The sequence below is a fragment of the Hydra vulgaris genome, chromosome 01 (genome assembly GCF_038396675.1).
Source record: "Hydra vulgaris chromosome 01, alternate assembly HydraT2T_AEP".
NCBI classification, from domain to species: Eukaryota; Metazoa; Cnidaria; class Hydrozoa; order Anthoathecata; family Hydridae; genus Hydra; species Hydra vulgaris.
Window position 1 is genome coordinate 48152251 of NC_088920.1, and position 20250 is coordinate 48172500.

General features: G+C 26.6%; 1 protein-coding gene across 3 annotated transcripts in view; it reads right to left on the minus strand.

Annotated features, from left to right (window-relative positions):
• Positions 1-20250, minus strand: part of LOC100205627 (putative uncharacterized protein DDB_G0291812) — a 71665-nt gene that overhangs the window by 44392 nt on the left and 7023 nt on the right. For all 3 annotated transcript variants that reach the window (XR_010635887.1, XM_065788424.1, XM_065788425.1), the window contains 4 exons: positions 15848-16161; positions 15442-15619; positions 9295-9755; positions 8933-9071 (listed from right to left, as the gene is read on the minus strand). Coding sequence is in view for 2 of the 3 variants with exons in the window: in XM_065788424.1 (XP_065644496.1) it covers positions 8933-9071; positions 9295-9755; positions 15442-15619; positions 15848-16161 (1092 nt within the window). In the remaining variant the exon portion in view is untranslated. The remainder of the gene's footprint in view (positions 1-8932; positions 9072-9294; positions 9756-15441; positions 15620-15847; positions 16162-20250) is intronic.

The window sequence follows — 20250 nt, forward strand, 5'->3', positions numbered from 1 at the left end:
TAGATGTTGTTAATAGGAAATTTTTCAGCAAGAAAGTGATCAACTGCAAATCTTTTCCCTTTAGATTGATTTTTCAAATAAAAACTGTACAAACGTTCTTGACAGGCTTCTTGTTTTTCTTTCATTTTTCTCTGTAACTTTAAATTATTTTTATTTAAAATAAAACAAGTTTTGTAGAGAATTGAAAATGTTGCAAACTAGGTAAAATTACAACATTAATTAATATAAAGTATGTTACATAACTTTGTCTTCAAAGTCACAACCGTTTTTTAGTTATAACCCATTATGTAAGGATTTTTTTACAAAAATAGAAGTTTATTATAAAAGAAATAGATATTTTAAATCTTATAAAATGCAATTTTTTAACCAATAATTTTCTCAACCTTTTTCCTTCATTTTTTAGTAAAATTTTGAACTTCAAAATATTAGCAAAAACTTTTTTTAATTGCTGGTTAGGATTTCGATGAGGAAATTATTTTTAACGATTCAATCTCTTTTTGCATTTTTACAAAAAGAGATTGGATCTCTTTAAGCAGATTCTCAAATGTGAAATTTAAGCATGTCTTGTCTGTCAACAAACAATCAAATACCAAATGTGACTTTTTTAAAGCAACCAATTTGAAACTAAATTTGTGTGGTACTTTAATGATTGGCAAAACATTACATGGTCTTAAGTAAAAATATTTTGTTGATCCAAAAACAAAACTTGGATTTTTTTTTAAAAACATCCCTAATACTTTTATATGGTAGATCAAATGTTTAACACTAAGCTTTTTCTTAACTCCATCTTCACAAGCTTTAACAAAGCTTGATCAATTTGATGATGTTCTACTTATACAGGGTTCCATGCCTACAATTAGGATAATTATATGTCATCGCATACTGCTTTTTACTAAATTTGCATGCTTTTGCATGCTATTTCTTAATGTTGCATGCTTTTGCATCTCTTTTATAAAAATTTGCATGCTTTTGAATGCTTTTAATTTTATATGTACTATATAAAGTTATAATTTTATATTAGCATAACAGAATTTTTTATACATCATATTGAAAATAAAGAGAAATTTAAAACTAATGTAAAGTATAATATATATATATATATATATATATATATATATATATATATATATATATATATATATATATATATATATATATATAGCAACCCTCGGAATTAGGAAAATTGAGGTCGGCAATAATTTGCTGACCTTGACCTTTTAGAGGTAGGCATCAGGTTGGCAAAAAAAATTTGATACAAAGATCTGACCATAAAACATTTAAACGAGATTGGCAATTTTTTGCCGACCTCAAACACTTTTAGGTCGACATTGCTGAATGCCAACCCTAATTCCGAGGGTTGATATAGGTATATAAAAGTGTATATATATATATATATATATATTTTTTTTTTTACATCTTATTAAAAATTAGGGGAAATTTAAAACTGATGTAAAGTATAAATATATGTATATGTATATATATATATATATATATATATATATATATACATATATATATATATATATATATATATATATATATATATATATATATATATATATATATATATATATATATATATATATATATATATATATTAGGGCCCTGCGAATCACTATTTTTAGTTTCGAATCAAATCACAAGCAAGTCTTGATTCACAAATTGAATTGAATAACAAGTCCAATAAGCATTTTGAAGAAATCTAAGTTTAACTAAAACATAGGTATCCTCAAAATGCTGATTTGATTCAAGATTCGATTTGATTTGCGAATCAACGTCTGATTCGATTCAGATTCGATACCAAAAAAGGTGATTCGCAGGGCCCTAATATATATATATATATATATATATATATATATATATATATATATATATATATATATATATATATATATATATATATATATATATATATATATATATATATATTAGGGTGGTGTTAAAAACAACTTATTTTAAAAATGTCAGCTGACAACCCCTAAATGTGTTTTATATAATAAAATAATACTGGATTTAAAAAATTTTTGAATAAAAAATATTTTTACGGGTGCCACAAGGCCCTTATACATCAAACAGGTTCCTAATATTATAAAAAAAAAAGTTTTTCAAAAGTATGTCATGTTGGGTCTCAAATGATGCAAAAATATATAAAAATTTCAAAAATATGAATCATTTTATAAATATATTATTATTTTAGATTTTAGTAAATAGAAAATGACATTTTTTAATTTATAACAAAAAAAAGGGAATTTAACAAGATTTTTTTAATTATAATTTTTTTATCTCTGCTTTTTATAAAACAATGATTATTTTTGAAATTTTTACATAATTTTGCTTCATTTGAGCCCCAACATGATATACTTTTGAAAAACTTTTTTTTTTATAATATTAGGAACCTGTTTGATGTTTAAGGGCCTTGTGGCACCCGTAAAAATATTTTTTATTCAAAAATTTTTTAAATCCAGTATTATTTTATTATATAAAACACATTTAGGTGTTGTCAGCTGACATTTTTAAAATAAGTTGTTTTTAGCACCACCCTAATATATATCTGTATACACATATATATATATATATATATATATATATATATATATATATAAATTATGTTAGTGTATTCTACAAACAGAGCGCTCAATGTTCTTAAAGAAAAGAGCAATAATAAATTTATATATATATATATACTATATATATATAATACTAATTTATATATATATATATAAAATACTAATTTATTTATATATATATATATATATATATATATATATATATATACATATATATATAATACTAATTTATATATATATATATATATATATATATATATATATATATATATATATATATATATATATATATATGTTATTTAAAAACATTTTCAACATTCTTTTAAGTTAATACAGTCAATAAAATTAATTAACAATGTTAATAAAATGGATCCATAAAGTTCTTATTTATAGAATATCCTCTTTCTAGTGTAATGTTGCCATGACTAAGAGTAAAAACACAATTAACAAGTGAAAACAACTGAGAGAATTTAAAATTTCCAGTTTTATTACATATGTTTTATCACTTAATTCCAATAATAATCAACTCGCTTATATTTTGATGGTTTATTTATATCATTTAAGTAACAAGTATTAAAAGCATAAGATATATATGAGGTTTGTTGTTGGGTGGCAGAGACAATAGAAAGTTGAACTAGTATAAAAGTTCTGAAATAACTTCATTTCGATAAGATAACCAATAATCTCTAACTTTATTATACAGAGAATCTTTGGTTAAAGAAACTTATTTAAGTGGAAAACCAAGCAGAGTCGCTTTTCTAATATTAAAGCAACTTTTTAGGTTTAAATTTGGGCATGTTGCACCAAGAGCAATACACTTTTTTGTATAAAAAAACTGAGCAAGTTTTAAAAGTGAGACATAAGTTTTCTAGTAAATATGATGCAGAGGAAATAAAAAACTTTTTGCAATCAGTTCTAAGTTTTTCTTCTATTAATAAAACATAACAGAATCACGTAACAACAATTTCACTTTTGTTCCTAATTCAATTGAGCTTAATTTTTTATGGTTTTCAACTTTGCAGAATATGATCATTAAATTTCATTTTGTGACAAACTCTCCATTATCATTTGTTAACTTTTTTTGAAGAATACGTTTTTGAAGTATAGAGTTAGACACTAGACAGTTTTAAAAAAAAGTGATTATCAATAAAAAATTCATCTAAATCTGAAAAAAATTTTTTAATGCCTTTTCTAAAAGCAGTATGAATTTTATGAAAGTTACAGAAATATATTGTCAGATTTTTTCTTTAGATCCAATGATAGCTTTATTTTAAAAGCTTTGTTAACATTTGGTTTGCATGTAAATGAATCCAACTCTAAGTCAGTTTCAAAATAATGATCAACTAGTTTGTTGTGGTCACAATGACCAATAAAAAGAGAACCACAATATGATCTTACTATTTCCTCCTTTTCGCCTAATCAAAGAAAACATTGAGCTAAATCTTGAACTGTCATTTTCTGTTAATTTAAAACTATAATTACAACTCACAACTTGTTTGCACATAATACAGCTTCAGCATAAGAAACTTGGTCATCTGCATTATTTTCTTTTTTTTAAATCGAGCAATATTTCTGATTAAAAGACTTAATTCCAAGAAAAAATCTTAATTTCATAGAAATAATTGAAAATTCAATTGCGCTAATTGTAATGTTTGCTACATAGGACGAACTGTCTGGAACATTTCATAATGTATTGATGAACTTTTCAAGTAAGATAAAAAATCTTACATTATTTAATGAATAACATTGAGTGTCAAAGCTTATCTATCTTGCATTCTGCTCAAAGCAGGTATGAATTAGAAATTATATAAAGCTTACGTTTTAAAGTGGCAATGACTTGGTTTAAATAAACAATTTAAACATATCTTAAAATTATTTTACTATTTTAAAATTTTGATTGATTTGTTCACTAATCATTTTTTTATTATTGTTGTTGTTGTTTTTTGACATTAATGTAAACTTGTTTTCTTTAACTACTTAAAACCTTTTGTATTTTTGTTATGATCTTAGACTGAAGCATTTTAATATTGTATTTTAATGGTCTTTATAACCTTTGTAAAAGATTTTATAATAGATTTTTGTAGTAGAGTATTTTTGAAACCCACATAAAAATGGTTTTTAATGATTTTTGTCGTTTGAAAAATGTTTAACAAACATTGTAAACAAAGTGTTGTTAACTTTATACCAATATTTATTTCAATTTTAATTAACAGATCATAGGGCAATATATATATATATATATATATATATATATATATATATATATATATATATATATATATATATATATATATATATATATATATATATACATATATAAATATATAAATATATACAGCTATGCTTAACTGTAAGGAGCATCTATTATATATATTTATTTATATATATCTATTTATATAATTTTACTGATGATGAACTATGTAGCTCGAAACATGCCTAATAAACATACTAAAAGTGTTGCTAATTTTATATAAATATTTATTTCAGATCTGTATACATATATATATATATATATATATATATATATATATATATATATATATATATATATATATATATATATATATATATATATATATATATATAGATATATATATACATATATATATATATATATATATACATATATATATATATATATATATATATATATATATATATACACATATATTAGTAGAAAATCACTTTACAAAATTTTTTTTTATTTTACACTGTGTTTCATCAACAAAGATTCATTAGAAATAAATGATCAAATTAATAAAACTTCCATTTATACCAAAAATTAAATTACAGGAAGTCGCAAATGCTTAACTACTGTAAATTTTCACACATTTATGGAATTTGCTGACACTATTATAAAAAGAATTCTTTAAAAATGATTACTTATGCTTTTTTTAAAATGCTTTTTTAAAAAGGGTATTTAATGTAAATATTATTTGAACTCATCTACTTTTATAGTTTTATAGGAGAAACTTATTTTCGTGCTTACATTTAGAAATTAATTCCGATTTTTTGTTTAATAAGCATTCTTGATTTGCATGTGTAATTATTTCAAATTTTTCTTGTAGGCATAGTATACATTTTTTGGAAATATTGCTATATGCAGGCGCTGTTTTAAGGATGGACCAATTCAGTATAAAATCATTAATATTTTTTCTTTTAACTCCCATATATATTTTGACAGCATGGTGTCTTTTGAATACTTATTTTTTGAAATAAGTATTCAATTATTTCAAAAAATAAGTATTCATTACTTATTTTTTGAAATAATTGATCAACTTATTTTTCAAAAATAAATAATATTTATTTTTGAAAGATTGCTTATGATTGGCAAAACGTTTTTTCAATTCACCCTCTCTTATGCCAATATATTGTTTATCAGGTACATTCTTAGAGGAAACAACACATTTATATACCACATTTTTTGATAAACAACTTCCACTCATTGGACAATTGTTTTTTTGTTTACAATTACAATTTTCTGTAGTTTTTTCATTCAGGATTTCTTTTTTGTTTAACAAAGCATTGTGACCTTTTATAATTCTTTCCATATTTTTTGTGCAACTGTAGCTAACTTTAATTGTATTTCGATTAAAAATTTTATGTAATTTATTAGAGGGCAGGAAATGTTTATCGACTAATTTTAAAAACACTTTTCCTATGTTAGTGGAAACATTTTTGCTATATGGGGAGTTGAACCAAATTACATTTCTAGTTCTATTTCGTTTTTTTGTATTCTTTTTTTCAGGGTCAAATTTTAGTTCAAAATTTTCAAAACCACTTTTTTTTAGGGTATCTTAAAATATTCGTTTGGAGGAATTGAATACATTTTCATTACAGGAGTTTTGGTTTAGCCTGTTATTAATTAAAATCGGGATTTGTTTTAGAATTTGGGGTGGATGATTTGAGTTAATATTAATATACAATAATTCATTGTTTGGTTTTTTGAAAGGCTTATATGAATTTTCAGAGAGGTTAATTGTGTATTCAAGAAAGTTCACAATTTTTTAATTTATATTTATTTCGATTTGAAAGCCAATACTTTTAAAAATTTTTATATCTTTTCTAATTTTATCGAGCTGTGGACCAGATTTTCTACGCATTACTATTAAACCATCGTCGTGATAAAGACCTAAATCTTTTATATTGATTATTTTACTTGACAAATCTAATATATATAGCCCAACAAATTCACAAATTTCTGCTCCGTCATAACTGCCCATTATTACAACAAAGCAGTCATGTATTTTTTTCTTTTTCCAAGTTTCCTTATTAAAATAAAGTAAGGTTTTTCTACAATGTTTTATTATACGGATTGTGTCATCAGGAATAACTGTGTAGCTTTTTGCAAATTCAATTGTCTTACCTAAAATATCTGCGGTTATTGAGGGGTAAAAATCATTAATGTCAAATTGAATAAGTGTACAGTCATTTTTATTTTCGATTATGGAGAACCAATTAATAACATCAGTGGTATTTTTCCACTGTTGTAAATTTAATTTATTTCTAAGAATATTATTAATTTTGTCCAATTTAATTTTGCTTACATGTCCAATCTCACTTTTTGAGGAAACCAATAACCTACAAGGAAGTTTGTTTTGAAAATTTGGTTTATGGTCTTTTAGTGTTACGAAGGCTTGGGCAGGGGCAACTGATTCGATTCTGTTATCAAGGTTTATTTTTTTAGCAATACTTTGCGCTTCTAAATTAATTGCGTTTTCCAAATTTTTAGGGGCTTTTTCATAAGAACTAGCAATATTGTCGCATAAGATTTTTTCATAGTTTTCTGTTGTGAGCGGGTAAATGTTATTTGTTTTATCAGCAAAAATCAAAATATTAGGGTTTGATTTAATTTTTTTAACACCTAACTTTAATTCTGTTTGAAATTCCTTTTTTATAGGGCGAAACTTTATTGTTTTAATTAAATGCAATAGGTCATTTTCAAAATTTTCCAAATCAGGTATAAAAGGTTGGTTATTTTTTGTATTAAATCTATAATTATCATTATCTTGGTTATTATTAAATACATCATCTGTGTTTGTATTTGGTTTTAAGAAAATATATATATATATATATATGTATTGTGTATATATATATACATATATATATATATATATATATATATATATATATATATATATATATATATATATATATATATAGAGAGAGAGAGAGAGAGAGAGAGAGAGATTCTTGATGATAAATAATACTAAGAGAGAGAGATTCTTGATGATAAATAATAAAAAAAACACCCCAGAGTTACACATTTTTTTTGGTATCAATTCTATGTTTGTAAAATTATTACTTAGTCTGTGGCTCAAATTTGAACTTGGCATTAGTTTAACTATATTATTTTAGGTTTAGTTGGTAATAATTCACAATGATTTTTAGATAAGCTAGATAATCTAGTAGTTAACCTTTTACTTACAGTCTCTATACTACCAAATATGATATTTCTGCTATCTGTTATTAGTTTGAGAAAGTTTTTAATGATTAAATAAAAAAGAACTTTAAAAAATTATTACAAGGAATTACAATCTTTAATTTTAATGAAGATTGTAAACTTTTAATTAACTTCAGATTTAATGAAGATTTCATTTTTAACTTCATTATATTTATTGGATAAACATTGAATTATAAAGTATTGAATTTATCAAGAGTTCATTTTTTCACATCCAAAACCGTGGTTTTTAAGCAAAACTTGTTACTTTAATACCCCCTTCCCCAACCCCCCTTCCTTTTTTTTTTTTTTTTTTACAAAAATGATAATTTTGCACATGTAAAAATTTTTGGAACATTAAAGAATTAAAAGATATCTTAACAAAATATCTTTAGTCTAGAGGAAAATATTCAGATAAATATTATTGTACCCCGAATTTGCAGAAAAAAGAAAACGTAGTCATACAGAATACAGCTTTACTAACACAAAAGTTTTTTGTGAAAGAGAAAAGTGAAAAAACCGTTTCTCTTTTTAAAATACTATTAAAAAAAGAAAGGGTTTTTTAAATAACAGTTTAAAAAAAGTTTTTTAAACTAAACACTTTTGTTGGAGTATTTACTACTTTTTAACCACCTTTTTTTGTTAATTTTTTTAAATACTAAAATGCAAATTTTTACTTTATAAAAACAAAACCTCCAAAGACTCCAAAAAAAAATTTCAAAAGAATTTCAACTTTTTCAAATATCGACTTTATTGTGGATAGTTTTGTAGAAAAGCCTATTTTTAAAGTCATTAAGAAAAAAAGTATGCAATGTTGAGTTGACAAATATTTTGTATAGGATTCGAAAGGTATGAGAGCAGTTAAATAAAAAATATCAATTTTTTAAATTCTATTTATCAATTTTTAAATAAAAAATATTTTTACCACTTCTTTTCTTCTTCTGACAGTGCGGTACTGCATAGCCAGGGAGTGTATTATTCTCAGTTAAAAAAATACTTCTTGGAGTTGATTTCTGAAAACATGGTACATCAGTCTGCCATCTATCAGGAGGAGTGGTCACAGCCTTATTTTTTTGATAAAATATAATTATTACCTCTCTAAAAAATTTTCTCAATAATTTTAATACAAAATAAAATCAGCTAACTTAATAAAAGTTAGTTGATGTTTTTCAATTTTGTAAAAAATAAATTTTTTAAAAAAATCTATCAAAACACAAATTTATGATATGCAAATAACAATTACAATAAATGAGTATTATACAAAATAAGAACATTAAAACTACATACAGGAATGTCAGAACTAAAATCCTTTGATATCGAAGCTCTATTTTTGTTATTAAAATTTTTTAGTGTATTAAAAGATGTGAAGCTTGTGGAAGACTTATTGTCATAAAGATCAGATTTATTGGCAGTTTGTTTCAAAGTAGAAGTTTTTGGTTGACTGGAAACATTTAACTCATTAGAATTTTTCTTGTTCTTTAAAGTTTGTTTTCTTTTTGTTCTTGGCTGAACTGGTAAATTACAATTTAAAATAATTTCTTTTGGAATTCCATTTGGAAAGTGTACAATTTCTCCAGTGGATTGATCGATTAAAGAAACAGAATTGTAAACTGAAAACTGAAAAGTATTGTCAGAAACACTCTCATCAAAAACTTTTTGATCAGCAATCATTGGTTTTATATCAATTTCAGGCATACTTTGCAATTCCTGTTGATTTGGAAAACACATGATTTGAGACTGTTCTTTACCTAGAATTGCAGATTTCATTTTTGTATTCAGTTTTTAAATTAATTTTAGTTAACAAATTAAATTATAAAAAAAACAAAGTTAATTTCTTGACCCATTTCTTTCTTTTTTTAAAATCAGAAAATAATAAATCTGAATGTTTAAACATACTAATCTGAATGTAGAAACATTTTTTTTAGTTAATTAAATTTTAGGTTTAATTTAAATGTACTTTACTTCACAAAACTTAGACAATGAATAAATTATTATTACAAATGGAAAGTACATATTTATTATTTTTTCATGATTATGTTACTCCAAAACACAAATTTTGACAAAAAACTGAGGATGTTACTACAGTAGAGAAGACTACATTTTTATTTAAAACTTAATAACAAAAGCTTTAATGTACAAGCTCCCAGCACAATGAAACAGGTTGAGCACAGTACTAGCAGGGATAAGGTATCTTTATTCAATAACTGGTTGCGTGGGTTGAAAATAAAAAGACTATAAATACTATAACTTATTATAATAAAAAAACTAATATTTTTGAACCTGGAATCTATGGTTACAAAAGCACAAAGACTTGGAAATGAAAAAAAAAAAGAATTGTCAAGGACTCCTAAAGCCCTGTAGTATTTTATTTAGAAATCAAATTGATTTCTAAAAAAAATTGATTGAAGACTTGCAAAGATGTAAGTTGTAAGATTCATGAAAACATGAAGATGGGAGACAGTTCCAAAGGATTGAAGTGCTAGGAAAAAAACAAGACAAATAAAATTCTTTAGAGCACAGACAGATGCATGATAATAGTTGTAGAATAAAGAAAGAGATGCAACTTGAGATGACAAGAGAGTGGTTCAAGCTTGGCAGATAAAGCAGACCCAACTATGTTTACAATACGCTTTTGTACCTTGTCTAGAAGAGAAAAAGCATCACTACAAGAACTAGGCTAAATATAACAGTAGTGTTCTGTTATATTTAGTATCTCACTCCTAGTTTCAGTATGGAACCAGGAGTAAGATAACGGCAAGTACTATGAAGAGATGCAGCTTTAGCAGATGCTAACTTTGCAATGGGTTGTACTGATGGTTTTGATGAGAGCTCAGTAGTAAATGATAATCTAAGAAGATATAAAGAAGAGGACTCAGAAAGAAGGTTGCTATTCATTTGATAGTTGTATGCAGTAAATAACTGAGTTTTTCACAATTCACAAGCCATTGCATGCCTTGAGCAAGTATAGAAGATCAGATTCAAGATCAGCTGCCTGTTCTTGAATCTGTCTGCGAAATCATAGTCCATATCTACAGTATCTGTCTCACTATCTGACTTGCTACTGTCTCCTGAAGATAGCTGATGCCGTCTAGGAGGAGTCAGAACAGGCAGATTGGGGCTGGGTGGCACTGGGGCAATGGAAGAAGGTATGTCCAGATAAATGTACTTGCCACAGTACACAACTTGTATCGAAAAAACTTGTAAATGTATATTGCTAAATGTAAAGGTAAAATAACTGAAATTACAACTCCTTGAAATAAACTATATCTAAAGCATTGAAATTTTATGAAAATAAAAACACATCAAAGCAAGAAGCAACTTTTCAGTTTACCTTCAAGTGTTTTCTTTCAATATTTATTTCAAATGTGAAATGCCGTGCCAAGATATGTTTTGGTCTCGGACTGACACGTTGAAATATGCCTTGTAGGCCTCATACATTAAACGACTGCTTCCACAGAATATTTTTTCGCTCTTATCTTTATAAAATGTCTACACAAGTAGCAGAATGAATCAGTTGGATGCAAACAACCTCTTGATGCCATATCAAATAAATAACTTCTCTTCAACTATGAATCGTTATCCTTCCAGTCTGCGATAAAACGAACTGGAATCTTGGTTTGAGACACCTGTGCTTTTTTACTTGCACAGCTACTTTCGGAATGTTCAAGAACATTATTAAAAGTTCTGAGAGTTTCTTGAAAGATCTAGAAGTTTCTTAAATGTTCTAGAGTATTTAGGAGAATTGTAGAAACATCTGGAAAACTTTAGCAGTTCAGGAATATTATAGAAGAAAGCTCGGCATTGAAAGCAAATTGAGAACTTTCTTGAAAACGTGATTTTCCAAATTTTATTGTCCTGGTCACAGAAGCAAAGTTTTTCTGGAATAATAGCGATTTTCTTTCTGTTCTAGACCTAACAAGTTAGGAAAACACACTTTCAAACCAGGAACAGAACAAAAGTGAAAATTTGTTACATAGTGTTATTTGATTTATTTGCATTTAAAAATAAGAAATACAAAAAGACAATACAGTAAATATCAAAATTACTCTTATGTAACACCAAGAAAAAAAAAAGTTAATAGTGTGCAATGGCGATGAACATTGTGTTTTTTTAAATTTGATTTGAACAAAGACAAAGTGGACAGGTAAACAATATAAACAGGTAGAGAATTTCATATCTTGATAATTTTTTCACAGTAGAAAAATCTTTGTGCATCATTTTTACATTTGATTTTTACATTTTTACAAGATCAAATTTTATTTTGTGGCATTCAAGAGATTCTAGATTGAAGATATTAAGTCTTGAAAAAATTTTTTTATAAGGAATACAACATCTTTTACAGACACTTCTAGTAAAAGATTTCTAAACCTTGTCTAACTGATGTATATCTTTTAAAAGATGAGGATTCCACACAGAGGTACAAGATTCTTTAAGTTGTGCATAACACAAGAATGAACTTTAGAATATGGCATAAGAGATGCTAGCTCTTTAGAGCAGTGCTCATTATAGTATTTGTAGAAAAGAGAAAGAGAAGCAACATTACGATGATGCAATAATGGTTAGAGGTTGGCTGCAAGAGCAGGTCCAACTATGTGTACAACACATTTTTGCACCTTGTCTAAAAGAGAAAGGGCATCATTGGAAGTTCCACACCAGATATGGCAACAGTATTCCATACAAGAATGGATTTGAGATTTATAGAGATTAAGAATAGGATCTGGAGTAAGAAAGTGTCGAACACGATAAAGAACACGATAATATATATATATATATAAATATATATATATATAAATATATATATATATATATATATATATATATATATATATATATGTATATATATATATATATATATATATATATATATATATATATATATATATATATATATATATATATATACTATAGTGTAATTATGTAACAAATTGTTACCCTATTTTTGTTACATTAATTTATATGGCGTTTTCAGAAAAAGAAGAAAAAAACAAATAATAATGAAAGAAAAGATCACTTCCCCAAGTCAAGTGAGATCCTTTTTAAGCTCGAATTTTATCCAAATTACAATCGAAATGAATTATACAGTGGTTGCAAGCGCTTGTGAATGGGGCACTAGTTTCCACATTAAAAACATTTTTGAAGTTGTTGGTTATCTAGGTGTTATTATGTCAAGTATTATCAAATACAAGCTGGTCTAAAGCATTTGCCAAACATGTTTCTGCAAATAGGTCATGGGACAAATCTCCAAAACTATTTGGGATTAACAACTTTATTAGTGGTAAGGTAAAGTCACCTGCTATGACACATATAGAGTTGCACTTAGAAATAATTTTATAAACTAACTTGCACAAAGCTTTGGTTCTTAAAATACTGGTAGCAGCACATGGAGGGTGAAAAACACACGAAAGTCAAACTTTTAGGTCAATGGATGAGACAAAAATGTCAACACATGTAATTTCAGTATTTTGTAGTTCTTCGAGTGGATATTATTGGTCATTTGTATAAGTAAACCTTACTGTTTCGATAATGTCAAAATACTTTAAAATTATTGCCATTTAACATAAATGAATCAGGTGTTTTTTTATTTAGTCAAGTTATGGTTATAAGTGTGATGTCAAAATTGCTATTTTCGAGAAGATTGTGCAGGTGATGCAGTTTAATTTTTATTGATCTAGCATTGAAGTAAGCACATTTAATGGTTTTAAAAGGTTGGTTTTGTAAAAAGGTTGGTAAATAATTGGTGTTGGTGCTATAGCTAATTTGCTGGATATCGGTTGTTAATTGCACTAGTAATTGCTATTACTTAAGCTTAACTACCTTATTATTTCTAATACAGTAGTAAAATAAACACGCTTATCTCTAATCTAGTGACTGATATCTAATGAAGATCTTCCTAAAGTTTCTAGCACTTAACATCTGAGATATAGTACAAGATTTAGTAAACTGGGAATAATGGAGCTTAGCTTTAGACAGCAGCTCTCCACATTGATTTCTTGCAATAATAATTAGGCGTTTGCTCTTAAGAGAGTTGTTCTTTTGAAAAAGATAAAAAAATGCTTATGATTAGATATAGCAGCTGCACAAGAAGGTGAAAACCAGGGAGTAGAATGAGGCTTGACTTAGAGCCGACATGAAGGAATAAAGGTTCTATTCCTGCCTGGATCTAAGCGGTTACATTTATCAGCAGAGAGAGAAAACATCAGCCTAAAAAGAAAATCAAGTCACAAAGAAAATAACAAAAAGAATCCATGTCAGCTTTAGGATAGTTTTAAGTAATGTGATAATAGGGTGGGAACAAAGAAGAAGTACAAGACAAAAGATTTATAAAGATTATTCCATGGTCAGAACCACCTAAATGACAACAAGGAGAAACTGCACACAAATTAGGGGCAGAGACAAGACACAAATCAAAGTAAGTGATTAGGGTTGCCTGCAAAATGAGTTATAAAGTTAATTATTTGAGTAAGAGATTAAGAAATACATAAGTTATGAGCTTTAGTGACAGCAGGGTCAGTGGTGCTAGAGCCAAGTCGTTCAGTGTGATGAGCATTAAAGTTACCAATAACAACAATATTGGGAGAGGGATAAAGAGATAGGGTTTGGTCAATTTGATTAGAATTTACATTCAAAAGAGTGCAACCTCTTCACTCTATTGATTTTCTTTCAAAAAGAGAGAAAAGTGATAAAGTGAAGAGGTGCTAAGCGGAAGCACATAAAAAAATGTTCAGATAATTCAAACTTAATCTATCGGCAAATGGGTGAACTGATGCATAAGTACACCTCCCAAGCCAAGTATGTGATTATTGGAGACTTTGACAGGCATGTGATTATTGACTAGATGGGAGCAGAAATGACAGCGAATGGAGCATTCGCCCACAGTCCTCTCAAGATATGAATTAAGGGATATTTACAATGCTGACGAGTTTGGTTTATTTAATCAACAGCTTTCAACAAAACCTTTTATCTAAATAATGAGGGGAAATAAAGGAAAATTGAGCATATTTATGATATTTTCATTTACTATCTATTTTTCTTAAAATTAAAATTTAGCAAATCAAAGCAAGCGTTTACAGATGTAACGTGGTTACAGGGTTTAAAGCGTTTACAGGGTTTAACGCAAGCAGTGGGCATGTCTTCTGCCATCTGTAAAGAAGGAGGTGTGAACTTCTTTGTTAAATGCCCTGTAACAAGACTGTTATGACCTCTTGGGGTACCTAAAATAAAAATTAAAAAAAAAAATTTAATTGTAACTTGAAATAAGTCACTTTAAAGAGGGTTTTCATTTATTTGAAATTTTGGTAATTCAAAGTAAATTCTTATTCCCCTAGGAGGTTCAAATAACTGGGAGTCACTTTCTTACTTCGGATTCTATTGTATTCTAATAAATACTTTGTATAGTATGAAAGCATCTAATTAAATAAAAAAAAAATTATTTACAAATTTTTTTCTTCTTTATACAGTGAGGTACAGCATGCTCTAGGCGTAGATCACTCTCAGTAAATAAAGAACTTCTTAAAGTTGATTTCTGAGCGCCTTTTACATCAGTCTGCCATATATCAGGAGGATTAGTCAAAGTTGCATTTTTTTGATCAATAAGCGACTTTTTCCTACATCTCTAAAAATTTTTCTCATTATTTTTAAATAGAAAATAAAATGAACTTAATATATATTTAAATTAATTAAACAAAGTTAATAAAAAATAATCAAAAAAATAAACATTTTTATTTGATTATAAAAAACAGATTTTTCAAGCTAAAATCTATCAAAACACAAATTTATGATAAGCAAACAACAATAACAATAGATAAATATTATACAAGATAAGAATAATAATATTACATACATCAATGTCAAATTTGAAATATTTTTTTTTTAGCCTATTACAAAATGTGTTGTTTGTGGAAGGCTTCTTTTTATAAAGATCAGATATATTGGAAAAAATTTCTTGTGAAATACCATCTGGAAAGTGTATAATTTCTCCAGTGGATTCATCAATTAAAGAAACAGATTTGTAAACTGAAAACTGAAAATCGCTGTCAGAACTACTCTCATCAAAAACCATTTGATCAGGAACCATTGGTACCATATCAATACTAGGCATACCTGACATTAGCTGTTGATTTGGAAAACACATGATATGTTGAGATTGTTCTTTACCTAGAATTGCAGATTTTATTTATATATTCAATTTTTAAGTCGATTGTAGTTAACAAAGTAAGTTATAAAAAAAAATGAATTTCAGGATCAATAATTGATCTATAGTTTTCTTTTCCTTTTAAAAATTATTAAATAATAAGTCTGAATAATCCTAAAACATATATTATTTTCTTTAAACCTAATTTTATTTCAAAAGTATTTTACTTCAAAAATTATTAACAATATTTAAAACATTTTAAAACTTAAAGAAAAAAACAAAACAATAATAATAACAATAATTAATGAAAAACAATCAGCTAACAATCAGAAAGTACATAAATAATTTTTTATAGTTCTATTACAACAAAATATTAAACTTATATAAATATCAACTATGAATACATATTTAGATAATATCTCTGATAAAACCTGTTGGGAGTGCCACTACATGGCTATGGGTTTGATATGGGGCAGCAATTTTTTCTTTCATTATTCTTTGTGTTTTTTCTGAAAATGCCATTTAAATTAATATAACAAAAATAGGGTAACAATTTGTTACATATTTACATGATAGTGTGTATATATATATATATATATATATATATATATATATATATATATATATATATATATATATATATATATATATATATATATATATATATATATATATATATATACTTTATATAAACTCTCTGATTGCTTGGAGGGGGCATTTGATCTTGAAAAAGATCTCACTTCTGCTACAGCATGGAGTTCTCAGTGGCTGGTGAACTTTAACTCAGATTCAATTTTTTTTAGCTAATTGTTATCGCAACAATCTAGATCTTCCTATATTTATAAGCAGTAATGTACTCAATGAGCCATCTACCCTTCGTCTTCTAGGGTTTACTCTTACTTTCGATCTTTCTTGGAAACCATATATCAAATCCATTGCAAAATTAGCATCTGCTAAGGTTGCATCTCTTTATTGTGCTTGCCTTGGATTTTATTTTTTATCTCTATGCATCTCAAATCCATCCTTGTATTTAATACTGTTGATATATCTGGGGCAGATCTTCCAATGATGTCCTTTTTCTTTTAGACAAGGTAAAAAAACACATTGTAAACATAGTTGGACCTGCTCTTTCAGCCAAACATTGTTTCATCGTTGTAATGTTTTTTCTCTTTTCTATAAATATCGGGCACTAAATAAATATCAGGCTCTAAAGTGCTAGCATCTCTTGTTCCATCTACATTTTTATCCATTTAGTTATTTAAAATTCATTCTCATGTTACTTATTCAATTAAGTCTCATACTGTGACCCTTCCTAAGTGCTCAAAAATTCTTATTTATTTAGTTTTTTTCCTCGAACATCAGTTCTTTGGAATTCGCTCAATTTATCTTGTTTTCCTGATTCATATAATTCGCAATCTTTTGTTACCTAATTCATATAATTTGCAACCATTTGTTATCATGCTTTATAAACTTCATCTTTTCTCTTTAAGTAACTTCCAACGTTAATAGTGGTTGCTTGCAGCCTTGTTGGAAGTGATGATTTTTTTTAAAAAAAGAAGAAATATATACATATACTATATATACATATATATATATACATATATATATATATATATATATATATATATATATATATATATATATATATATATATATATATATATATATATATATATATATATATATATATATATATATATATATATATATATATATATATATATATATATATATATATACCGTACTGTGCATAAGTTTTAGACCACTTACATTTTTTCAAAAAATCCCGGAGAATTCTTCTCTAATATTTAAGTTTGTAGTTCTAAATTATAAACTTATTAAAACACATGTATTTCACACAAAATATGGAACAATTACAAACTTTTTAATGTCAAACTTCATAAAAAACTCTTAATATTTACTACATCCTCCTTTTGCTTCAATCCCAACCAATATTTGCCAGGGAATAGATTCATACAAGTTAGTTATAAAATCCTGGGGTATGTTGTGCCATTCTCTTTGAAGTACTTCAAAACATTCTTCAGCATTTCAGGGAGCATGTCCAGGTAATCCCAAATATGCTCAATTATATTCAAAACTGGACTCAGGGGAGGCCAGGTAATCAATTCCAGTACTCCTTCCTCTGCCATTTCATTTAAATAATTTTTTGCCACTCGTGAACAATGTTTTGGGTCATTGTCCTGCTGCAGAATAAATTATGACCTATTAGTCTCATTCCGGATAATACAGCATGGTGCCTTAGGATATCCACATAACATTCCCCGGTGAGTCGCCTCCCTGTTTTGACCAAATCACCTACTCCAGATGAAGATAAACAGCCCCAAACTTATAAAGAGCCTCCTCTGTGTTTAATAATAGGGTTTAAACACTCGCGCTGATAGGCTTCTTCGATTCTTCTTCAAACATATTGGCATCCTTTCGTTCCAAAAATTTCGAATTTGGACTCATCAGTGTACAGAACCCGATTAAACATTTTCTGGGCCCAATCTTTGTGTTGTTTTGCATATTTAAGTTGTTTTTCTTTATTGCCACACCATAATAATGGTTTTCGAATTGCAACACACCCGCTTAATCCCAATTTATGTAGGTGCCGTCGAATAAAAGAAGAGCTGATATTATTCCCAGTTGCTGTATTAATCTCTTTTGCCAGCTCAGTTGATGCTTTATTTGTATTTCTTAAAGATAGGGTTTTTAAATATTTATTGTCATCTTTTGTTAACTTAGGAGGTCTACCACTTTTCTTTCTATCTTCAAAGGAGCCAATTTCTCTGATTTCTGTAACAGCATTCTTCGAATATCCTGTTTTGGATGTAGTTGTTATGAAACATCGTTTTAATAAACAAACAAACAAATCCTTCATGTTTCCTCATCAATTTTAGTTTATTTATTCAAAATAATATATTCTTTCAACTTTTCTTATATATGATTAAACTTAAGTACACTTTAAAAAAATTACATAGGAAAAAACTTGAAATATGATTTTTAACCAATATAAAGTAAAAAACAAACAGTCATTTATTATAAAGAAACTAACCCTCATGACTAGTTAAACTATGTCAATCATTATTTCACATTAAAAAGAATATTCCTTATAATTTAGCTAAAAGAATAGTTGTTTGTACATCTAATTACAAAATTGAAAAATTTCGTTTAACAGAACTAAAACCATGGTTGAAAGATTGTGAATATCCTGATGTAAATATAGATAAAGCATTCCATAATGCAAAACTCAAGGACCAGCACGACAAAGTAAGTCTAAAGAAATACTTCCTTTGGTGACAAAATACTATAGCAATCTCAATTGTCAACCTTTAATCTCAGAAGCTAACCTCTTACTCAAAGTACCTCATAATGAAAGAGTCAAAAATGTTTTTTCCAATATTCATCCAGTACTAGCTTTTAAACAACCTTCTAACTTACTAAGAGGACTTCTTCAAAAGTTGAAGCAAATAATAATAAGATTAGCATATTTAAATACAAAGATATTTGGTGTAAAATATGCAAACTCTACCTTCAAGAAGTAGATGAGTTTGAAACATCTAATGGTACTGTTTGGAAAATAAAAAGTCACACCATATGCAACAGCAAAAATATAATTTATTACCTTAAATGTTTGGCATGCAAAAAACAAGCCACATATACCAGTAAAACTAACAATTTAAGATTACAAATAAACTGACATATTTCTAGTTGCAGAACTGGCCTATCAACTAATAGATTTAACAACTATGTTTATACCTGTCAACGTTCCCACCAAAATTTAATTGAACCTTTTTCCAACTTTTTGTTTTCCTTGAGCTTAACAACGAAAATTTTTTGTTATCATAGGAAAAGCATCTGCACAAACAAAAACATGATACTTTTAATTGATACATCCTGTGTATTTTTAGAATTTAATCCATCATAATAGTTACTCATAGCAACAATATGTTATTTAAATTATTTTTGTTTTGAATACAAATATCTTGCTACAAAACCATTACAGCACTGCTGATGATTTTTTGAAAGGCCTCTAGCACTTTAAGTTTAATTAATTATTGAAATATAAAAATACTTTGTATTATATACTTTGTAATTAGTTAATTAAATAT